The following is a 23,895-nucleotide window of genomic DNA, read 5'->3' on the forward strand; positions in this document are numbered from 1 at the left end:
TAGGCGAAGCATGGCATAGTTTGGTGGGTGGCTTGGCATATGTATGATTGACCCAGTGGCACCATCTCGCACAGGGCGAGAAGTAGTCTCTGGTGGGAATTGAATGTACTCAAGCGATCCGAGGGTACCATTGGCGACGCCCTTGGCCGTCCCCACATTTTGAGTGATCTGGATTGGCATTACGTCAATGACATCGAGGAACGGCGCCATGCGGCCGAACCGACTGTCCGGTTGTCCAAGTACGTACTCAACATCGTGGCGACTCACGTTGTTCAGAGCGCCTTTGAAGTTGGCTACAATGCGCAATGAAAATACATCTGGTGGAAGTTGGCTGGTTGTTATGGCGATGAATGCGCTGTTGATGGCTTGACGTTTGGTGTTCTCTGGAGTGACAAAGATGCTAGAGCCCCGAATACGATCGGCCATGGTGGATGGATTGAGTACACGACTGTCGATAATGTTGATAAATTCGGGACTCCACTGACAAAGACGCGCCATCTTGCAACCGTCTCCCCACTCGGGATCGCTAAGGAACCGCACCGATTCTTCCAGAATGATCACGGTTGTGAATTGTCTTCATAGCTCGAATCCTCCAATGTCTGTAGTGCTTGGGCGCGATTTTGTATTCGGGTCTACATAAATGGCGTCCCCGCCGACGGGTGGCATTTGGAGAAAGTCGCCGACCAGCACAATGTGCACTCCACCAAACAAAACATTTGGCACCTGCATGTAGCGCCGAAGAAGTTTGTCGAGCTTTAGCCATTCGGGCTTGGTCATCATTGATACCTCGTCCATAACCAGTAAGTCGAGAGGAGCAAATGTTCTGTTCTGGATTGCGTGATGGATCCGCATTAGAAAACTGGCCAAAGTTCGACCGCCGATCAGACTGGCGGCTTTCCCAGTTAATGCCGTCTTAATAAGACAGTTTTCGCGGCGCCAGCTATTACAGAAGGCGGTATCAGCATCAATGACTCTGGACTTTTCCTGTGCCTACGGCGCCGCCCAGGAACATACGTAGCTGCTCTTCGCGGAGCTGTGTCTGATAATCACGATTGCGATAGCTATTGTCGATCCCGACGCTTCCCTATTCTTGCTTGAGAAAGCGACGAAGTAGTGCGGCCGCAATGGTGGCGAACACGATGTGTTGCCGGTGGTTCAGTGTGAACGCGTGCGAGATGCTGGCAATCGAAGCGTAATTTTGCTGAACGTTTGGGTCCACTGGATACGTATTGGGTAATCGCCTCGTGTTGACAGGTTCCAATGCGCTAAGAATGAGTTGAATGACCTCTGTCGGTCGCTCATCGAGACGATGATCCGATGGCGCAGCTTCATCTGTCGATGATGAGTTGAGCCACTGGTTGAACTCTTCAATCGTGAATGTTGGATACTCTGTCGTCGCGGAGTGGTGTAAATAGGCGAATGTACTAGCAGTCGCTTCAGCAGGAGGTGCCATCAAGTTCTGGAAAGCAGACATTTCGGTCGCGGAGTTGTTCTCATTTCTTAACGTCGGGAAAACGGGTAGCTCGTCTCCATGCGCGACGTTGTCGTCGTCACATATTATACATGTATCAACGTTAGTGTCGACGATTTCATCATTGACTTCAGCCATCTGATCAACTTCTTCACGTGTTCCAGTTGCGTCTTCCTCTTCGGCATTTTCCTGACTTTCCTCCTCGTCAACATTGACCTCTTTGGCTTGCCTTTCGGCGCGTCGAAAGTCGTCTATATTCGCCATGATTTCGCAAATAAAGCTAGAACGAGTTGGCATCCAGTGTTCGTAGGCTGCTAACCACGATGTCTCGCTGGTTATGCCGTCCAAGTCTGACACTTGTTGGAATGGCTTGCAAAGTGTCAGGACATATTGGCGTCGTTTCAATACGAGATCTGGGGCGATTCTGAGTCCTCGTACGGCAAATGAACTCCGATAACTGGATTCACTTCACTGAGGTGCGTGCTGACGCAGTGTGTGTTCGCTAAGGGATGCCCAAGTTGAAATAATGCCGTGGCTGAGTCTGTTTGCGGCGAAAATGCTTCATGACTAACTCATAGAGACAAACTTCTTCCAAGTGAATCGGCCGATATCGATAGTCATCTAAGAGCGAGACTGGCCGGTACAATGCTGTTGATTTACCCTCTGAGAGGTGCACAAGGTCACACGTGTGAACTTCGCCTTGCAACAACTCCTTGATAATATCTATCAAAGGCAGTTTTGCGCACTGTGTGCTTGCATAACAGCAGGATCCTCGCAACAGGTAGAAGGCGGCAAGAGGGCCGGCGATCTCTCGTCGGTTTGATAGCGCGAATGCGAGAGACGCCACACGTCGACGCCCGACACTGGCGCGGTCTAGTTGTCTTCTTTCATGGAGTAATTCACGTGTTTGTCGCTTTCGAAACGCAGCAAGTGCAACCGCAGTCAGTGACTCTACCAGTTCTTGTCGTTTGGTCACGTATTTGGTAGCGTAATAGATCCGCAAAAGTGCGGTGGCGCCACCAGCCATTACCTGTACGTCGTGATTTGACTTGAACGCTGCCATCAGGATAGGGTTATAGTTATTCACGTACTCGCATGCTGGACGCCTTGCGATGACTACACCGTCTCTAGTAAATGTTGTTTGAGCAACTGGCGGTCGGGGGAACCCGTATCTACACGAATCTGGAGTTGTCGACCGACTTTTCTTGAAACAACTCCCCACATGGGACCACCAATGCACATTCAACAGGAACACAAGCATTGATACTGCAAATGCGAACATTCGTGATGACCACCGCAAGTCGTCCAGTGATGGGGGCATTCTTTGAATCGACCTGGCCACTTCATCGTCAGCGAATATTTCATCTCCGTGTTGCGCTTTGCATCGAGGAGCTCGGTTCATCCATCGCTGCTCCTCCCCTCGTAAGTCTGGCTCATCACCTTGCTCAGCGAGAAACGAATCACGGAAAAATATCGCCTGTTTTGCGTTCGCGACCGAGCCTCGGCGTGGTGTTTCAATATCTACAATGGTCTTTAGCTCTTCTGGCGTATATTCACGTCGTGAAGGTGGCCATGAAGGGGGTCGATGGTCCAAGAGAACACGTCGCAGTACGTGCTGTGAACTAGTCTCGGTCTTGCACCTTGAGCATCGGACTAGTAGCGGCTCCGCACTTTCGTCGTTGCAGCGTCGGTCTGTTCTCTTAAATGCTTCGCCAAGTATTGAGAGTGGCTCAAGATTGGAGTAACTCTGATCGCAGAATTGACACGTTGACTCGTCGATATTCAGCGAGAGCGATGTCGATATGACGCTATCAGTGTACGCCTGGAGATCTTTAACATATTGCTGCTCTCCGTGCACGCTCATTGCTTGATCAAGCGCATCACAATTTGGTGGCGCTGCAGTTAGCCACACGAGAAAATGTGCGTGCAACGTTCCTCCACCCTGTGTTTCTACCATCCCAAAGTAAGCGCTGACTTTTCCAAAGAGACCATCAAACGGCGTACTGTTCATCTTGTCAGGGTCGACAGCAAGAACGTGCTCGATAAAAGCGTTCATATTGTGCATGAACAGCCGTGCCGAGGCAACGTCGTTCTTCAAGCTCGCACTTTGGAGCACAGACTTGGGTGGCATGTCTGACAATTCAGCATCGAATAATGTATCGACTGATGTGATGCCGCAGTATTGAGCCATTACGAATGACCCGGACACGTTGGGTGACAAGGTCACGAGCAATGATGGTTGGCCATAGCGCGTCTGAAAAGCAAATGCCTTACGTCGACATTGCATCCGCTCCGCGTCACTGCCCCAAATCGCGCCGCAACTGAGCTCTACGGTATTTAAGAGTCTCGTTGCGACGGGGTCGTCGCTAGGAGCCGTCAATCCCGTTCGTCCTTGTCGACGGAGTTCCTTCTCTTTGAGTGCTTCCAGTAGGTCAGTCTCATTCACGTCGCTATACGGCTCAAAGCGAGCCGAGTTGCGCTTACACTTGAGCGCGACTTGAGTGTACATCTTTTGCAACGAGAGATGATCGAAGCTCACCAGTATGAAGAGTTCGTCTTCGGTAAATCGTCGAGAACTAAGCATGGAGTAATAGCGAATGCATGCATCGAGCGAAAAGGGCACACGGCGTGATTCACTAGGATGGCCGCGACCGTATGGGAATAGGTGCGGGAACATTCGTGGGAAGAGTAGCTTGTCACTTGGTGAGAATCGATTGGAGTGGCGAACGAGGAATTGCGGCAATGTGGATTTCCCATCGGTGAGGTTTATGACGCGTGGCGAGTCTTCTGTGCTCACCTCACGGTCATCCGACACAAACACAACACGTCTCTCAATAACTTCATTCTCGTCGACAGTGGCATCGCAATCTGAAACACCGCCAACTCGATCATGATCCAGCTCGAACTCACGATTATTTGCATCGCGGACGTCCCAAAAGATGGAATCTGGAATGGCTTCGCTCGCAAGATCTGCCAGGTCGATAAAAATATCCGCGTAAAGCGGGTTGTGAGTACAGTAAAATTGGAGCAAGTCATCAACAACTTGCCGGCGCACGCAATGCATCTTGCGAATTCTAGCCTGTTGTTCTGTTGTGAATGGCCCCGCCAAAACGACACGGTAAGCTTTGACTCCATCCATTCGTGATGGAAGGAGTGTCGCTGCAGGCCCAGGTGTCGCATCGAACGCAAGACAGTGCGATCGAATGGCTCGGTGGACACCTCCGCGCATAACTCGGGTAACAGCGACGACGGACACAAGCTGTGTCATCAAGCGTTCTGGTAGCGTTGTGTCTTCGAGTTGCGCTGGCAAGTCGCCAGCGTAGAAACCGTTCTTATTAGAAAACTTGAAAATGCGATGTTTCCGCACGCTATCGGCACACTACTCGCATACACGCAATATTCCAGCATTCGACAAGTCAACTCCGCGCTTGGATAAAAGAATCCCCTTCAAAGCTGCAACCAAATTCGAGCAATCATAGTCTGCTATTAACGACGACGTCAAATTCTCGTCGTGACTGCTGAGTAGAACCCTCAGGTTGTCGATCGCTTTTGTATCAGTGATGTTGACGACCCCGCAATTCTTCTGAAGCGTCCATCGATCACACACAGCGCACACGACCTCCTCCAAACCCGAGGCACCTAAGGTTACTCGTAAGCGCCGCAGAGCTTCATTTTGTTCGGAGAGAGGTATTGGATATAATCGTGATACACCGTTGTCAGCCCAACCGCGAGTAGATGAAGCACAGCGACCGTTGTTGGAAGAATTTGTGTTCGGTTGACGGTGTGCGTGATATCGACGATTCTCGTGAAGTTGGCGCCGTTGACGAGCTCGATTTCCTTGCGTAGTATCGCGCTCTAACACGTCGTAGACGCTCTTCATATTGCTCTTGCGTCTCGCGCGCTCTCAGACGACGAACGGATTCAGAATTGCGTCGTCGACGCTCCTCTGACGTCAAAGTCATCCTTCCTTACCGACGCTTTCTTGCTGATTTTTGACGTGCGTGGAAATTTTACTATGACGATGAAGTCGAATAGGTTCGATGCTCGTCTCGCCGAGCTGCACAAGCACTTGAATCCCACCTGAACACGATTCGCACACGGACATATTCACAAAAAAACTGTTGATCCAGTACAGTATACCTCACCAATATACTCGACAGGAGTGATATCAATTACCAGTACCAAAATACAACTACGGGGAACCATCTTCATTCACGTCGAATCCAACCATCTATCAGCCATGTTACAGTTATATACAAAAAAGCAAATCACCTCACGGTGAATCCACTTGTACCTTTCGCAAACACCAAGCACGCGAGAAGTCCTGTCCCTATGTATGGCACTTGAATTCAACATCCTCAAATATTCCACCGCGGCTAAATGCCAGACACGAGAGAAGCCACAACTTCAAGCACTTACTCTCAGACCATGACCGTCATGTCTCCTGCAAAACTTGACGGTTAAAATCCGTTTTCAAGCACCACACGATGTTCTAAGCAGTTCTCACTTTCCAGTCTTACGTCCGACAGATAGAACACCACACCAAGCACTCGATCGATGCCGCCCAAGAAACGAGACAAAGAAATTTATCTACCAGAAAAGAATAATCTACCAGAAGGCATCACAATGCCAGCGGTCGCCGCTACGCCGACAACCCCGGAAAGGCTGATAAAAGTCTCTCGACAGCAAGTAGGTACTCCATCACCGGCAGTTTAGCGGCAAAACTTACATGCGTGTTTGTGTTCTTATGTTCTTACTTACAGACGTTCGATGTCAGCCCAGAGCCCAAGTACGTATCTCCTCTGAAAAAACTTCGCAAGACGATGAGTGTTCATCCTCACCAACTTTTCGATACGATTGATAGTAAGCGCTATATATGTTTAGTACTATCTTACGCTATTCATACGATCAAATTATTTTTGTGAATGCAATAGGCTTGCGCGAGTTCATCTCGAAAAATGACATGACGAACCCAGAGATACGATCGTCGGCTCGCATCAGAGCGCGTCTGCTGTGGACAACCGCGGAGACAGTAAGAGGCCTGCACTTTTTGCGACTATATCTAAGCGAGGCTCAGGCGCTAGAGCCACTGAAAGACCAACAAAAGGTTTAGCGTCTTGTTGTCGTGCATCTATCCACATCCATTATAAACTACTCACTGTTTTGCATATGACAGGATAACCAAGAAGCCCAAAGCCAAGATCCATTCAATGCAAACCAATTCCTTATCACAATGTCGCTCTACGAAATCGACGTAGGAGATCCACGCTTGCCGCAACCGGGGAACGTATTTACATTCTCGCCGACGAAGCTACGTCTCTACAGGAGCTGCTGCCAAGTCGACACCAAGCTCCAGAACATCACTGTCATTCATTGATACCAAGTAAGAATCGCACCTTGTAGTCTCGTGTTCGCCCATGCTACCAACATACGCTACCAGCCCTCAATATATTCTCTCTTTGATCTCATCTCACTTTACTTTCCGCTTTTCTGATACCAAGTATGAATCGCACTTTGTATTCTCGTGCTCGCGCTCGTGCATGATTCCTGCCAAGTCGACACCACGCTCCAGAATATCACTGTCATTCATACCAAGTAAGAACCACCCTTTGTAGTCTCGTGCTCTCCTCTCTCTTTGTTCTCATCATACTTTACTTTTCCGCTTTCTGTCGCTCTCACACATGTATACTTTTAGAAATTTCTTTCGAAGTATCACTTTTAGAAATCGATCAGTACCTTTAGAAATAGATCAGCTTCGAGCTGCGAATCCCGGACGGAACGGCCGGTACGCCAATGCAAGAACAGTCGAATTCTTGTAATCTTACGACCTTCGCGCCCACGTCGCGTAGCATCATACCAACATTTGGCAGCGCTCAGGCAACAATCGTACCAACATGTGTCATTAAATGGTCACTCTTTTGCTCTGTCCGCGCTAAAATGCGCGGAAATTGTGACATGCACGACGGATGTATGGCAGCATTCGGACGAGATGGCTTCGCGAAGAAAAGCAAAGCAAATAGGTGAGCGAGTAAGAGTGGATGCACGGCAGTAATGGCATCAGCAGCAATGACATCAGCAGCAATGGCAGCACATTGAGCAAGCGCGCCCCCATTCACGGAGGGGAGCAAAGAGGTGGGCGAGTAAGAGTGGATGCACGGCAGCAATGGCATCAGCAGCAATGGCAGCACATCGAGCAAGTGCGCCCCCATTCGCGGATAAGAGCAAAGAGACCAGCAGCAGTGGCAGCACATTAAATGTGTGCGGTCGAGGCGCGTGAAATACATTAAACGAGTTCAGTCGCGGTGCGAGCAACAAGCAGAAGGTATTACTAAGAGGTTAAAGCGAAGACCCATTCAATGTAAAGCGGTTTCTTATTGCAACGAGATTGATATGGCAGCATGCGCATTGGCTGATTGCTGCTACGTATCGCGCTCGAAGGCTGCTATGGTAGATTCGCTGAGTTGATTGAGACATTTTTCTTCATCAAGTGCATTTGGTGGTGGCCTCGACCACTCTGCAAGCTTTGGGGCTAGTGGAAGCAGTGTATTGAACGCTGTTCGGCAGGTCACTCGCGAGACCAGAAGATAAATGATGTTATTCTTCGATTTCCAGTCAACTACCAGTATAGAGTGCAGCGTTTCTCCCTGCACTTTGTAGATGGTGGAGCCGACTGCACAAACGAATGGAAACTGCTGGATTTTCACTGCAATATAGCGGCGCTCGCCGTTCGGAGCTGGTGGGAGTGTGATCCGGCATTGTGAAAGCGGCTCGGTTGTGGGAAACACAGGAAAAAGCTCTGAGTCCAGCTCTGGCCGAAAAGAGAGCGCTCGAGGTCGAGGTAGGCGAAGCATGGCATAGTTTGGTGGGTGGCTTGGCATATGTATGATTGACCCAGTGGCGCCATCTCGCACAGGGCGAGAAGTAGTCTCTGGTGGGAATTGAATGTACTCAAGCGATCCGAGGGTACCATTGACGACGCCCTTGGCCGTCCCTACATTTTGGGTGATCTGGATTGGCATTACGTCAATGACATCGAGGAACGGCGCCATGCGGCCGAACCGACTGTCCGGTTGTCCAAGTACGTACTCAACATCGTGGCGACTCACGTTGTTCAGAGCGCCTTTGAAGTTGGCTACAATGCGCAATGGAAATACGTCTGGTGGAAGCTGACTGGTTGTTATGGCGATGAATGCGCTGTAAATTGCTGCCAGGTCGACACCAAGCTCCAAAACATCACTTTCATTGATACCAAGTATGAATCGCACTTTGTATTATCGTGCTCGCACTCGTGTCGCCCATGATTCCTGCGAAGTCGACACCTAACTCCAGAACATCACTGTCATTCATACCAAGTAAGGACCGCCCTTTGTAGTCTCGCGCTCTCCTTTCTCTTTGTTCTCATCACTCTTTACTTTTCCGCTTTTTGTCGCTCTCACACATGTAAACTTTAATAAATTTATGTCCATGTATTACTTTTAGAAATAGATCAGCTTCGAGCTGCGAACCCCGGACGAAACGGCCGGTACGCCAATTATGTAAAAACAAGTCGCTTGCATCTTCATGTAAGTTTTTTTTATCACGCATGTGATAAGCCGTTCTTATTACTTGTCTGGTCCGATTTTTTTTTATTAATAACAGTTCTTTAAATCGAAGATAACATCGGTCGTACAGCTCAAACGGAAGCGTGGTTGAGCTAGTTTGAAAGCTCTACTTACGTAGCGTCAGCACGATTTTTTATATGAACAAATTTCCCGCCAATTTTGCCAATGCCTGACCATTTGAGCTATCACTTTACGGAGTGGTGGAGTTTTTTTTGCTTTGACGTAAAAAAACGAGAATTAAACTTTAAAATATACTTGAAAAAGTGCAAACTGAGCTTAGTCTAGTGGTATATCACTAAAAGCAATTGAATCCATTTTCGCGTCAATTACTCTCAATCCGTGTGCATACAAATCCTCATACGAACTCATTTTAACCAATCGGACCCTTCTCAGAATGGACATTGACCAATCACACATGCAAGTTTTTTATAGAAAACCTAGCTGTTAATTCTTTTCTTAATCGGAGAAGTACTAATAAGCACTACCGGGACATCGGATAGGCTCGACGATCATACAGTAGCCCGTTTCACATTGCTTTGCATTTTGGGCTCAACATCCAAGGATCCGGCAAGCACACAAACAGGTCGATGCACCTAGCTCAAACTCTAAAGCCATATCTAGTAAAACTTGAATGATTTTGTGACATCAAGAAGGCGGCTAGGTAGGCAGGTAGAAAAGATTAAGAGAGACGCAAAAGCTACTTGTAGGCGTCAAAAGACGAAGTGAGGTAGATTAGAGTTGGCCCACTGCAAGCAGGCTGTCTAGACGCAGACTTAAGATGATTGGTTTTAGGAGAGCTACACTGGTACAGACTATAGCATAGTTGCATCTTGACTAACAAAACGAGACCTTTTGTATCGGATCATCAGCTTCCAGAGGTCGCTGGTACAATATGCTACTGTGTAAAGGTGCAATTATTGACAGCCTCCCTGCATCTTTTCATACTTTACACATCACAGAAACAATTCAATATTACAGGTCTGGGAAGATTGTCTTTGCAAATGCCCAGTCTTTATACTCGTTAGCCGAGGAAGCCCCGAGCTAGCGACTCGAACTTTCTTATCCAGTCTTGCTGTCTGGGAAGACGGACTTCTCGGGCAGGCCACGGTAACGATCTCGAAGACTGCTCGCTTTGCAGCACCGGTGCCGGGCACGCCATCATCAGCGCCGAAAGGCCTGGAGAAACGGAAGCTCGGCACTGCATCTAAGATCTGAGAGCGCAAGCGCAAGCGGGCGGCAGACCGCAAGGAGAGCCAAGGTCCTGGTGTCGAGTTCAGCGTGGAGGCTGATTGCTTGGTGACCAGAGGGCGTGAGGCCGCGGGGGCCGGGTTAAAAAAGAGCGCTGGGGGCAAGTCATAGAAGGCTGTTGGTGGCTTGCTTTCAGAGGCCCTTCGAGCCGCCATGGCCGAGATCACTGTAGAGATTGCTGATACAACAGCCACAGTGAGCAGTGTAGCGTCGTGCAGCTCGCGCAGTGGTGCAGGAGCGTCGGCGAGTGGGCCGACAGAGTATCTTGCAGATGCCACGGCAGATTATTCTCAAGTCATTGAATTATAGGACCATAGTGACATGGGCTCAACCTGCAGACCAGACTGTAGCTCAGATCTTGACGGAACTTGCAGGTTGCATGACCGATGAAGCCAAACATCACGAAGAGATAGAGCAGGCGGCTGGTAGAACAGGCCAGGGTTCTCGTAAAGCCCACGGACCAGAGTATTAATGCTAGCGCACAAATATTTTCTATCACCGGACTGGCTGCAACCACCGAGCGTCAGCTACTGCCACCATTCTGGCCACTTCTGACACCGAGCTCTAATCTGATGATGAAATGTGTTACCCGATATACGGCAAGTACTGCAGCAGTAAGTAAGTGGCTATCACAGCTGACTATGCAACTACAGCAAAGACCTGGAGCGTGGCGGTATCAATGATCGCCGTGAGTCTCCTCTTGGTTCAGAGTATCGTGTGTTGTGGGTCAATCGTCTGCTTGTAAATCGACACTACTATCATCGTACATGGGAGCCTCGTCAACAGTTGCTGGACGATGATTTCGCTGAGGCGTTGGACCTCGTGGATCGCGGATAGTCTTCCGATATGAAAAAGTTTAAGAACTTCTGCCCAGAAAGACGAATACGGCAAGCGTGCAATTTAAGCTGATGCCCGAGGCCTATGCATGCTCACTGCATTGAAGCGTGCTGCCGAGCTTGCTGGGCGACCGGACATCGTGACGCAAGATGATAATGATACATTCGTTGCTGATGGGCTCCGAGAGCGTGGAGTGGACCTCACACGGGGTACTTCGTGAAAGAGAGTTCTTCGGCTTCTGAGTCGACTTAAGGATGCTGGCCGTGATTTTATCTTCAAGGCCATCGACAAAGACAGCTTCACCATAGCTGGACGCCGTGGATCACGTATACTGGAGGAAGCGCCTCTCCACAACGGACTTTACTTCGTTGTTGCGTACAACCACAGCCTCGTTGGACACGCGTTCGTGCTCAGAGCTCAAGGGAAGAAGGACAAGACCTGGCGGAATTTTGACTTGGAGGATCCCAAACCAGTGTCGTCGGCGATGGATTGGATCACCTTCGTGGCCTGTATTCTCCCTTTCATTGTCTTCAAGAAGACGTAGAAGGATAGGAGTCGGTAGGGATTTCTGCGGGTTTGCCCTATCGATAATGAATGTTACCAGTAAATTGTGTCTGCATGGATGCTGAATAGCATATGCCTATTATAATTCGGTACAAGACCAAGGAAATCTTGGCGAGGAGAAATCCTTAGTGCGAACAAAAGATAGAACCCAGTAGGAAAAAAGCTAACGGGACGCAATTTAAGTAGGCATGCTTCATGCATTAGTGTTATTCTCGTACACGATACGGAATGGCTTATTGTATAGCTTCAAGGGACTTCATCCTGAGCTTGGCCCTTCGTTCTCTGAACTGGTGCGTGTCTAACACTTTAGTAAAGATGTCAGCTACTATTTCTTTCGTATTACAAAAGGTGACGTTGAATTCACGCCGCTCTACTTTTTCTTGTACGAAACAGTATCGTACGTGTATATGTTTTGATCATCCGTGAAGTTCGGGGTTGTAGCAGATTTTGATGCAGCCCTGATTATTTTCGTATAAGGTATTAGCCTGCGTTGTAGCAAAGCCAAGTTCTTTGAGAAAATTTTAAGGAGTATCATCTCGTGCATATAATGACATAGGGCGATATATTCTGCCTCTGTTGTAGAGAGAGCTACAGTATGATGCTTTCGCGAAAGCCATGAGATAGGACTGCCTGTTAGCATTGTCACGTATCCTCCAACGGAGCGTCTCGTGTCGGGGCAGCTGGCGTAGACAGAGTCACTGTAGGCAATCAGTTGATCGGCTAGGTTTTCCGAGGTAGTATCGGTCGAGCCTCCCAGAAGAAGACCGTATTCTTTCGTTCCAGATAGATACTTTAGACCACGGATGACTGATTTCTAGTGATCCATACCTGAAATTGCTAGGAATTGGCTGACCTCTCGCATGTAAAATGCCATGTCGGGTCGAGTGCCGACCATTAAGTACATGATGCTGCCAACGGCTTGGCGATACGGAATGTATTTCATCGCATCTTTCTTTTGCTCACTGCTAGACTGGCTGCTTACGAACAGTTTGGCGCTCCGTTCTGCTGGTGTTGCAATAGGGTACGGAATGTAGTCGCTGAAGCCGTCAACGACCTTCGTAGCGTACTTGTGCTGGAGGATAAATATCGTTCGATTCTTTCGGTCACGTTGAATGGACCAGCCGAGTTAGTACTCCCCCCCCCTCAATCTGACATGGAAAATCGACTTTTCAGGGCTGATTTCAGCTCATTGACGAGTGCTGGTGTTGGCGCAATGATCAGTAAGTCGTCGACGTACACTGCAATGTAACAGGTGATGTCACCAATTGTGCGTCGAAAGACACAGCGATCTTTAATAAGTTTCAGGGACCCAAGACTCTATGGGAAGGCAGTCAGGGTTTGGTACCCGGCACGGGGCGCTTGCTTCAGCTCGTATAAGCTCTTAAGAAGTTTACACACTAGGTGCTCCTTGCCCGAGATTTTTAAACCTTCCGGTTGAGCCATGTAGATCTCCTCTTCCAAACAACCATTCAGGAATGCTGTCTTAACATCCATTTGGTGAACTTCAAAGTCAAGAAGAGCTGCAATAGTAAAAAGTAGTCTAAGTACCTCCATCCTGATGACAGGAGAGAATATCTCGTTGTAGTCGATGCCATATTCCTGAAGAAATCCTTTGATCACAAGACGCGCTTTAAAGTGGTCGATTTCGCCAGTGCCGGTATACTTTACAACAAAGATTCATCGGCTACTTAAAATCTTCCTTCCCTTAGGAGGGGATACCAACACCCAAGTGTGATTGTCCATGAGGGACTTGTATTCCGATTTAGATGCTTTATGCCACTGGTTAGCGTGGGAATACTTCATTGCTTTCCGATACGTAGTAGGCTCAGACACATACCGAATAACTAGCATTGTTTACAGTAAATGCTGACGTTGCTCCTGTTCGTGTATGTCTTCCTCAGAGCTATGGGCTACGTCATTGGCTTCCTCAGAGCTATCAATGGCTTCCGCTGAGAGGCGAAATCGCTTAGTAGTCGAATGATGAGGCGGATCAGAGCCCGTCTCCGTTCGAAAAGAATAATGTATGGCTGTTCGATCAATAGCCTCCCTCAGTGAGGGCATTACACGTTGGCTCACGGTGGCTGGCGCTGTTGTCATTGCAGGGCCTGAGGTGGGTGACGGTGTTGTCACTGGTTCTGATACATGTTCAGGCTCCGGTGCCACTGTAGTAGCAGTTTCAGGTGGCAGAGGTACAGGTGCAGATGTAGTGTTAGATTGGTGTCTATTCGTGTGTTGTGTGGGCTCTAGAGTAGCCGTCAGGCCAGTGAGAGAGGGGAATTCGTCGTCTTTAAAGATTACATCACGACTGTAGATAATTGCATGAGTATCGATGTCCATCAGACGGTAGCCTTTCTCATGGTTAGGCACACCAAGATACATACACAAACGGGCTCTAGCGTCGAGTTTGTCTCAGTATTGCTCCGTGGTGTGGACATATCCACGACATCCTAATAATTTGATGTACTGCATGGATGTAATACGGTTGTGCCAAAGCTCGTACGGGGTTCGTCCATCCGTCTTGGAGCTAGGAGTCATATTGATGAGATTGGTACATGACAGACACACTCGGCCCATACCTGCTTGGGTAGCTTGCCGTCAAGTAGAAGGACTCGGACACGCTCCATGATGGTACGCATGCGGCGTTCTGCAACTCCATTTTGCTGAGGTGTGTATGCATTGGTAAACTGGGCGTGGGTTCCAAACCATTTAAATATGATGCGACCAAGCTTCTCGTACGCTTTAGCGTTGTCTGTTTGAAGCTGCTGAATCTGAAAGTTGCCCTGGTTTGCATTGTCTTCAGCACTCAATGGCAGATATATCCTGTCTGGAAATATTCAGGGCTTCCTTCCTGAAGTCTTTGTAGCAGTCATACAACTCGCTACGGCTTAATTGCATAAGTGAACATGAATCGAGAAAAGTCATCGATGAAGATCAAGAAGTAACGACAACCAGAAAGGCTAGGCATAGGTAGTGGACCACTGATATCTGGATGGACTTTCGACAAGGGTGTTGTAGCACGTTTAACAACTCTATTAGAGTAAACTGGGGAGCGATGTGACTTCCCTAACGTGCAGGCAACACACGAGAAATCTGTCTTTGGACCTAGATGTATAGATCCATCGAGTCCATGTATGGCCTGGCTCCTAGATAGACCATTCAAGACACGAACGTTAGGGTGTCCAAGTCGTTTATGTCAGAGCAGAAAGGAGCGTTGCTTACCTGATGCAATAGGTGCCGCTGGAGGTGCCGCTGGTTCGGCTTGGAACTGATACAGATCCGTGCTGGTAGCCATGAGCGCTTTGATCTTGAAGCGCTGGTCAGTTTGCATATAGCACTGTTTGCGGTCAAAGTTGAAGCGAAGGTCGTGCTTCACAGCTGCTGGAATTGATAGCAGACTGAATTGGAGCTGGGGAGCATACAGGACGCTACGAAGTATAAGCTTCTGCATAGTGCCCTTGGAGTCAGTGACTTCCAGATCGACCCGTCCAATGCCTTCGATGGGAATTTGATTATTACCACCATCCGTATTTGATCCTCCACCGGATGTGATGTCGGTAAACCACTGAGACTCATAAGTGACGTGGTGAGTGCAGCCAGAGTCGATCGTCCAGGTGGGATCGGGTTCTACCTTGGCTTAAGAAGTGAGGCTAAACGGGAGATTGACTGTGGTTATAGACACCGATGAGACCGGTGTCACGACGTCCTTGGCGAGTTGCCTTGCAGTTGTTTCCAGAATCACTGTCGTCGTCATCTTCTTCGTCATTGTCTGACTCAAGAGACCGGTCCATGTATCGATCTTGACCGCGTTCTTTGCCGCCATTTCCATGCTTGTTCTTGCTACTACTGCTTCTTTTGCCCTTGAAGTCGCAGACGTTGTTATTCTTGCCGTGTCATCCATTGCCACCTTTGTTCAAGTTCTAATACGGGTGATCGTGTTTCGAGCTACCCTTGAAGGCGACGTTAGCAGGAAGCACTGTCCCAGCCTTCACTCGTTCATTTCGCAAATCGTTTTGAAGGCCTCGGCATTGACGAATGTTGTGGCGTGGGCGATCACAGTAGGAGCAGACATTGGCATTGTCATGACCTTGCATTCGTGACACAGAAGGTCCGGTAGCCACAAGAGCCCCCTCACCCTTGGTTGCAGAGGTCTCTGGTGTGCCCTTGGCCAAGGTGTAGCGCTCTTGAGCTTGAAGATCGCGAGCCTTGCCTTCAATACTCTGCTTAAGGTCTTCATACGGGATATACTTCCGCTGGCCCTTCCAGATGCGGAGATCGTCCTTCCATGACTTGGGCATCGAGTAGAACAGGTAGATAGACTTCTGTCCCTCGGTCATCACCAATTCAGTAGCTTCAGACGTGGTTTTCATCGCGTTCTTTAGCTTGAGGAAGATAAATTACTGATCACCATGAAAGGCGGCCCTCGTACTTCTGGAAGATGTAGTTGAATATCTCGTAGGATGTCGTGAGATTCTTGACCAGCCGCACGTGCATGTTGTTCATCGTTTACATGAAGAAGACTTTGGTCTTGGCTTCTTGTCGACGGCGTTCACGCTGGCTAAGAGGCTGGTGCTTCTCTTTCTTGGCGCGTTTGCGTGCACGGCGAGCCTCGCGCTGGTTAAATGGTCGAACAACCGGGAGGTCCTTTCTCTTGATTAAAAATTCGGAGCTGGCTCCAGAGTCATCGTCTGAGTCCGAGGGTGGCTTGAGATCGTAGTCGCTCTCGTCGTAGTCCACAGCGTCGGAGTCGATTTTAACGTTCTTGGTAGCGTTGGCATGCGGTTCATCGTTTACATCAGACATATCGCTGCCGCTGTATTTACTCTCGTCTCCAGACACACCATCGTAATCGGGCTGCTTCACGTAGCCGGGTAGGTGCTTGCCACACACACACGGGTATTCCAGACTTCGAAGTTCTCGGCGCCGATGAGGCGTGGGAAGTCGTTGCTAGAGGCTTGGCTTGGGCTCATAACCTACGGCTCGGTAGGCAGGTAGAGAAGATGAAGAGAGACGATCCAGCTACTTGTAGGCGTCAAAAGACGAAGTAAGGTAGATTAGAGCTGGCCCACTGCAAGCAGGCTGCCTAGCAGCAGACTTGAGATGGTTGGTTTTAGGAGAGCTACACTGGTACAGACTATAGCATAGTTGCATCTTGACTAACAAAACGAGGCCTTTTGTGTCGGATCATCAGCTTCCAGAAGTAGTTGGTACAAAATGTCACTATGTAAAGGTGCAACCATTGACAAAAACTATTTCTTTAAAGGAGCAAGCAGTTTGAGCGATAAAAGAAACGCAACATAAACGGTACGTACCAGTACATGTATAATAGTACGAAGTATCATATTGGCAACGCTCACTAATGTGGATAAACCCGAAAGAACGTTTAAGTTTATAAAAAGTAGTACCACTGTAGTAGCTCCTATCATTCATTGATAAAATCTCACCCCCCCCCCCGCACTCACGTTTTTTGTGTCGGTTATGATACATTATCTAGAAGCTTCACTGTACTGCCAAGTTACGTGTCATTTTTCTTTCAATGCTACACTCACAGTTACAGAAATACTTCCTATAAAAATATCTGCAATTGACTCATTTTTCTGTGTGAACACACGAGTGAACCCATTTCCTTGGCTTAAAAAAGTGAATATTCAAAATTAGGGAAGGTCGCAACAGCGACGTAGTGTACGCATACGATACCGATTCTCCAACGTTTGCCTTACTCTGGAACGGTGGAGTGAGCTTCAAGCCCCGAAGCTGCAGCTGAACGACTTTTTGCGGGAGTGAGCGCTGGCGTACCGAAACATTCCACTGCACGCCGACTTTTTATCGGAGTCTTAGCCGGCGTGCCGAACGATTCCGTAAAAGCGTAGTTAGCGTCGTCTTCGAGCTTCATAGCCGCGATGCTATCAAAAACCCACTGAATAAAATGCCAGTTAGTTGAGCAGGTTCTAGCTCAGCACTTTTAACAGTACGTAGACGTTACCTTCGAGGTGACGACACGAATACCAGTCCGCTGAGCTCGTCGGAACAACGAGGCATCGCCGCATATGCAGATGTCAGCAACTGAAATCTGGTTGCAGAGCTGTAAATTTCAACACAAATAACAAAACTTTAGCGAACAAATGCCCATAACAATTCACCTACAGTAACTCACCTCTCCACCAGCGACTTGAATTAGAGACTGAAGCACTTCACGTGATGGTTCCACGTTAGATCCGACGAAGAACTTGGTGCCTTTGAAGACCTGTCGAGACTCTGGATGCTCACGTGAGTACTTGTTCGCAAACATGGTCAGTTCAAACTCTTCTTCGGGCAGCCAACGCTCTTGTTCCAGTGATGAAAACGCCCAATCTTCCGTCACTATCCACGCTCCACGAGCGATTGCAAAGAGCACTTTAATGGTGCGTCTCGCATCTCTGCCCACGATAAGGTGCGTCACTCCTGCAGCGTAATCCATACTCTTGACCACGCGCGCTTTGCGGTATCCAGGCTCGTTGGCCATATTGGCGTCGATTGCGTGGATCGCACACTGAAGAACTCCACGCGCCTCTGCACTGACTCCAGTGATCCCAAACACGTTGCGTGGACTCTTTCGCGGCGATTTCCTGCTGGTTGTGCTGGAGAAACTCATCGCCATTGGGATTGGAGTCGAATTCACCTCGCGATGCTTCCTCATGAAGCCAGAAACTGAGCCTGGCGTCACCATCTTGTTCACTGTGTCGTCCCTGTTCTCTCGTCGCGCCTTCTTGACCACAGGAGTCGTCAAACTGCTGCTGGAGACAGGAGGACGAGCACGTTTCTTCGCTGCACTCTGTGTGAGCTTTATGGCGCTTGCCGTTGCTGGTAGTTTCCGCTTCGCTTTCTTCACTGGAGCCTTCGGCTTGTCTATCGACACGGAAGCACTTGCCAACGACGAACGCGCTGTCGGTTTGGGTGCCACGCTACGTGCCACTGGACTTTGAGTTCTTGACCGGTTGGCAGGACTGGGCGTTGCGCTTTTTGTTGATGCTCGCGCTGCTCTAGATGCTGCTGGACTTGGCGTTCGAATCTTGGCAGTTGAGCTGGCTGTCGGTCGTGTCAGTGACCGCGGCGTCCGTTCCCGCATCGACGGACTACTGAGAGGCGTCTTGACGCTGTTAGCCGAGCCTGGCGTTCTCGCTTTCGTGTTAGAAGTCGGCGTCTTGCCTTTCGGTGTCGCTGGGGCGGACACAGTTGTCGTCGGTGTGGCAGGAGTCTTGGGAGAGTCTGCTACGGTGCTTGCAACGGTTGCAGGCGACGCAGTAGCTGTACTATCAGCACCTGGCGACTTAGCTGAGCCCCTGGAAGCCTGGCAGTCCGTACAATATCTGCGAGTTCGTGGATTCGAGCATCCACATGCGGCACAGGACCAAATACCGGTTTTCAGCGTCAATCCACTGCCATACGAGAGCGAATTCCTGTTGCGACGTCGTAATTCTCGTGCTGTGGGCTGCTTACTGTCGTCCGGGGTAGCGATATCGAGCTCTCCATTGCTGGTCGTGGGCGTACCCGTGGAACCTGATAAAATCATGGGCTGAGCAGGAGACGGCTGACTCGCTTGACTGTCTTGGATCACAATCACGTCGTTCGTCTTGTCTTTGCTCTCGTCCTCATTCTCCGACTCGCTCTCCGCTACGATTCCACTCGCTTGAGACGCTGTGACTTCGTCCTCATCCTGTTGTGTCGGTGGACCATTCAGCGTCTTCCTCCGCTTGGCTGACGAGCTGACACTCTTCAAACGAATAGGCTGTTTCGTAGGTGTGCTGAACTCGGCTTCCTGCACGGGCTCGCTTGTCCCCAGCATCTTCAAAATGGCGTCGGACGTCGCAGGCTCCATGGAGAGAGCGCGTCGCTTCCTTCTGCCGCCATTTAGCGCCTTGTTTACCTTAAATTTCGACGGTGGCGCTGCCGCCGCCTCCTTCTTGTCCTCTGTGGAGGCGCTTGACGCCTTGTTGTCTGTATTCTCTTTGTTGTCGGTCTTGGGCGCATCCGATCCGAGCGATTGTCGCCTCTTGAGCTTGGGTTTGGCTCTACTAGCGTTGGTTTCGATGATATTCTGCTGACTTACCGGAAAGAATGGTCGCTCGTCCATGCGCTTCTTACTGACGTAGCAGGCGTTGACCCAGAGCTGGGAGACGATCTTTAGTTCGTATCTGGTGGCTGCTGCGGCCATGGAGCCGCCTCCTGCTTGCCATTTGCCGATCTTGGTCTTCCATACGGGTGTAAAGTGGCTAAGTACCATGTGTGTGAGTTTGGGAGTGAAGCGCTTAACGGTGGAGGCCCCGAGCTCGCGCAGTTTACGAGCCACGACGTCGCTGCAGTCGATCTGAGCGTCTGCACCGACGCGGACGTCTACCATGGCTACAACGCCCTTTAATGGGCCAGTAATGCGAGGTCGACGGCGAGTGGATGGAGCTGTGACGGATGTGGATGGACCTGTGGGTGCTGTGGAGGCTGTGGAGGCTCGAGGAGACGCGCGTGTGGGCATTCGCGTGGTACGCGGCATCGCTGAGAGGGAGATGGACACTGCGGCCACCATGAGAATGCACACACAGAGAGAAAAGCGACAGTGAATGCGCCTCCCGCCTAGTTGACCCTGAGCGATTTTCAAATGTCGTCTTGCGCGCGGAATTGGAAATATAGTACAGAACAGGTTCGTGTAAGTACGAAAGAAGAATTGGTGTCAGATTGAAGGTTGGTGTGGTGGACGTAATAAATGAGATGGCTACAGGAGCGACTCACAAAAATCTACAAATACTTAGACAAACATATGCAGCACTACGCTGATGCTAGCAATAACAAAACTAAGCGCTGTGATCCAAGCACATTGAGTGATCTAGTATGCTCGATTAAAAGAAGGCAAGGGCGGTTAATCAAAGTCAGATATCGTGATGATCACGTTGGTCTCAAGTGTTGGGAAAACTATCAAGCGAGTGTAGTCAATGGATAAGGTGTTTTCAAGTTGCTGTAGCGATGTCGAAAGCCGCTGATGCACTTGGTGTGGCCATTACTAGTATTCCTCCTACCGGTACTAGCACCTTCCTATGAGAGCTATCCGAATATACAAATTCAACGCTACTAAGTTATAAATCATTGAAAATTGAAGACCACCGCAGTAATCGCCGGAAATTCGATCCTCAACCTCTAGGGTGGACCTAGCTGCACGAAGGCGTGCGAACCGATGAGATGGACCGTTGTCGCGCGCTTCCGCCCGCTCACCGTGGCCTTGCTGTCCTCCGATGCCGACCCGGCATTGACTTTTTTGCCGGGGAGTAGCATCTTCATCTTTTGCGAAAACTTTGAGTTGTGACGCTGCTGATTCGTGGTGGCGGTGGCTGCAGCAGTCTGGTTGATCGTTTTGTCTGTCCTGTTGTCAACGTTCGCTTGGGTCTTGTCATGTAGGAGCTTGAGACTGCCGTATGTGTTCAAAGGGAGTGCGAAGCGAGTGTGTGCATTCATCCTGGCAGCTGGAGTCTTGGGGTGCTGTTGATCTGCGATGCAAGTTGCAAAGTGAGAAGCTCTGTGCCGCTTCAAGTTGAGCAGTACCATCATTCCTGAAAAATGCATTGCTATCTTCATTCACTATCGAATGAAGAGAACTGAAGTTGCCTTGAGGGGCCCATGATCGCCATTTTCTGAGCGCCCAGTCAACAGTCAGCTAGAAATTGTAGTTTTCAGTTTTCGAAGTGCAAAAGATGGGGTGATCGACAAAGTGACGCATCAAGATCCTGTTATCCTGTATGAACTCTGTCATCGGACACCAAGCGTTATACTGTATAGCACAGTATAGCTTATGCTGTTTTTCGATTACCCGATTGCCATTGTGGAATTGTATCGCCAATTAAAACTGAAATGAAATGAATGATGGTAGCGTTGTACTTACCGTACATGTACCACAATTGCTGTACATGTACAGCAAATTGCTGGTAGCTCTACAATTTCTAGAGCACCAGCCAGCTATCAAAAGAGAACATCAAACGTGGCAAGGACAGCTTCTCTCGTTGTTAATTTACAATACTGTCATCGTGCGCACCGTTTAGGGTGAGCTTGTCAAATCTGCTGCTCGCGCTAACTCCACCAAAAGCAAGGTCAGTCTACCTACGAAGACCGGTGTTCACGAACGCTCTTGCCTCTACAAACTGTCGGTAAAACGGGCTCTTCTTCGCCGGCAGATCAGTCGCGCCCTGCTCCCGTTCAGCTTTTTTGCCGGAGAGCAGCTCCTTCATCTTGCGCGAAAACCTTGCCGTGGATTTGCGAGGCTGCCCATTGGCGCTGTTTGTGGTCATCTCTGCGTTGGTGGCAGCCGTCTTCTCGCGGATGTACATGAGCGTGGCAGGGTTAGTAAGCGGGAGCGCGTTTCGCGTGGCCATCAGGGAGGGGTTCATTGAGTGTCTTGTTGTTGTTGCGACCGAAGGCAAATTTCCAAATGAGCAAATGCACCGTGTGCGATGCATACACAATCACTCGTTTTCAAGACCAACATTCTCTGCGGTGCCAGAAGCAAAGCTCAACAACTTTTTCATCGCACCGCCACAACGGGATAGAGACCAGTCAATGCAACCACAGCCCGTCGGAAACTGACCGGAACTCTCTCTCTCTGGCCTGAAAATTGCAAGCAACTATTCCGTCAGCGTTTCACCTATTAATAGACGGATGCGTGTACGTATTTTTAAAAGAGGCTTTAAACATGTAATACATGTAGCTATTTGAGAGAGCTATGAACTTTACTTGTACAATTAATATCTGTACATGTGTATGTATTGTTAACTGAGCCAGGGTGTTGTCCAGCCGACTACACGGCTCACGAGATCTGTAGATTGCGACCAACTCTGCCTTCCACGTGTATCTGCTGTAAACCACTTGCTCACACTGAATGCGGTGGTGCCATTCTTGACAACAAAGTCGTCCATGCGGCCATCCGCACATATTCCAGAGTGGAGTGTTTGTATGCGGTACCGCTCACCTTGCTGCGTTGCAAAGTGCTACTGTACTTGCTCTTGGCTCTCTTTCGTGGATCGCGCTGGGTCTGTCTTTCATCCTCCTGCTCACCACACACTACCTGCCCCCACGTCCCCCACTTCCTTTCACCGAAGCTCTTAGAGACTCACTTTACAACGTTCTCGGGCTTCAGTCATGAACGCCAACGAAAACAAGTTTCCTCCCACCCCCATGGTCAAGCCCAATTATCTGTCGAATCCGCCTCCGGCATGAAAACCTGATCGGTGTCGCCGTCAAACTAAAAGTAGAAGTGCGTTCATTTCTCTGTTGTTAGAAAAGAACTAAAAATATGCAAATTGCGGGATTGGTCGGTGGTTACTCAACCTCTTCGTTCGAGGTATAAACACCGACCAGAAGTGCTGTAGTTGCTGGGCACCATCCCAGCAACTTACTGTACTTGTAGCAACCGCTACAACACTTCCCCCTCCGAAAGACATCGTTTTCTCCTGCAGCCAATATCTTACCTATGAGACAATTGCTGGCAACGTTAAGTCGATTACTTGATGCTCAGAGCCTTTCGCAGCGCTTTGACTGGCGCAAGTTTACCGTGTTCGCGGACAAATGCCTTAACAGCACTTGGTACATCTTCAAACAGTACAGCAGCAGGCTCCCACGAGTCCTCTAGAATATCTAGCCCCCGCCAGTGCACCTTAATCTCGTGGCATTTTTCGTTCTTATTGTAGCGTGCCTTGAGTAGGCTCTCCACTATATGTCCCTCACTGTTGTGCGCAATATGCTGAAGAAGGTCCTCATTGACGTTAAGAGAGCTGTCTGCATAAAATTTTAATCGACTGGCATGGGCCTCTTTGCGCTGTCCTGTCACCAAGTTTTGAATCTCAAAAACCCAGTTGGATACCGTACCAACTACTTGAGCAGGTCCGCACCACTTCACACGAAGCTTGCTGCGTGTATGTTGCCACACATCTGCATATAGCACAAAGTCTCCAATGTCAAATTGCGCCATCGTTGTTCCCTTCTTTTTGTTCCGTGCCTCTCTGCCCGTAGCGCGAACAGCGTTATTCACTTGACTTGCGCGTCGGTGGATATCTACTAGTGCTTGCTGCACTCTCTCCACATTTTGCCGCTGTGATGTCTGAATAGCGTCCAACGTGACCGATTCTATCGGTCCTGGTATGAAAATTGTATCACCGGGGCGCATGG

At 49.3% G+C, this 23,895-nt stretch overlaps 4 protein-coding genes across 4 annotated transcripts; 2 read left to right on the forward strand and 2 right to left on the reverse strand.

Annotated features, from left to right (window-relative positions):
* Nucleotides 1-6,028: 6,028 nt before the first annotated feature.
* On the forward strand, nucleotides 6,029-9,010 carry PITG_10326 (uncharacterized protein; the record flags this gene model as incomplete). The annotated part of the gene is made up of 9 exons (XM_002902095.1): nucleotides 6,029-6,160; nucleotides 6,235-6,260; nucleotides 6,448-6,503; nucleotides 6,797-6,854; nucleotides 7,225-7,256; nucleotides 7,449-7,491; nucleotides 7,923-7,958; nucleotides 8,385-8,549; nucleotides 8,962-9,010. The coding sequence occupies 9 exons, from the start codon at nucleotides 6,029-6,031 to the stop codon at nucleotides 9,008-9,010; spliced, it is 597 nt and encodes a 198-aa protein (XP_002902141.1).
* Nucleotides 9,011-10,999: 1,989 nt separating this feature from the next.
* PITG_10327 (uncharacterized protein) lies at nucleotides 11,000-11,701 on the forward strand (the record flags this gene model as incomplete). Its single annotated transcript, XM_002902096.1, has 2 exons — nucleotides 11,000-11,008; nucleotides 11,381-11,701. The coding sequence occupies 2 exons, from the start codon at nucleotides 11,000-11,002 to the stop codon at nucleotides 11,699-11,701; spliced, it is 330 nt and encodes a 109-aa protein (XP_002902142.1).
* A 5,887-nt stretch (nucleotides 11,702-17,588) lies between these two features.
* Nucleotides 17,589-20,321, reverse strand: PITG_10328 (uncharacterized protein; the record flags this gene model as incomplete). Its single annotated transcript, XM_002902097.1, has 3 exons — nucleotides 17,589-17,621; nucleotides 17,702-17,800; nucleotides 17,873-20,321. The coding sequence occupies 3 exons, from the start codon at nucleotides 20,240-20,242 to the stop codon at nucleotides 17,589-17,591; spliced, it is 2,502 nt and encodes an 833-aa protein (XP_002902143.1).
* Nucleotides 20,322-20,701: 380 nt separating this feature from the next.
* Nucleotides 20,702-22,121, reverse strand: PITG_10329 (uncharacterized protein; the record flags this gene model as incomplete). The annotated part of the gene is made up of 2 exons (XM_002902098.1): nucleotides 20,702-21,227; nucleotides 21,839-22,121. 2 exons carry the CDS (start codon nucleotides 22,119-22,121, stop codon nucleotides 20,881-20,883), a joined length of 630 nt encoding a protein of 209 aa, XP_002902144.1.
* Nucleotides 22,122-23,895: the final 1,774 nt, after the last annotated feature.

Source organism: Phytophthora infestans, genomic scaffold, assembly GCF_000142945.1.
Source record: "Phytophthora infestans T30-4 supercont1.18 genomic scaffold, whole genome shotgun sequence".
NCBI classification, from domain to species: domain Eukaryota; phylum Oomycota; class Peronosporomycetes; order Peronosporales; family Peronosporaceae; genus Phytophthora; species Phytophthora infestans.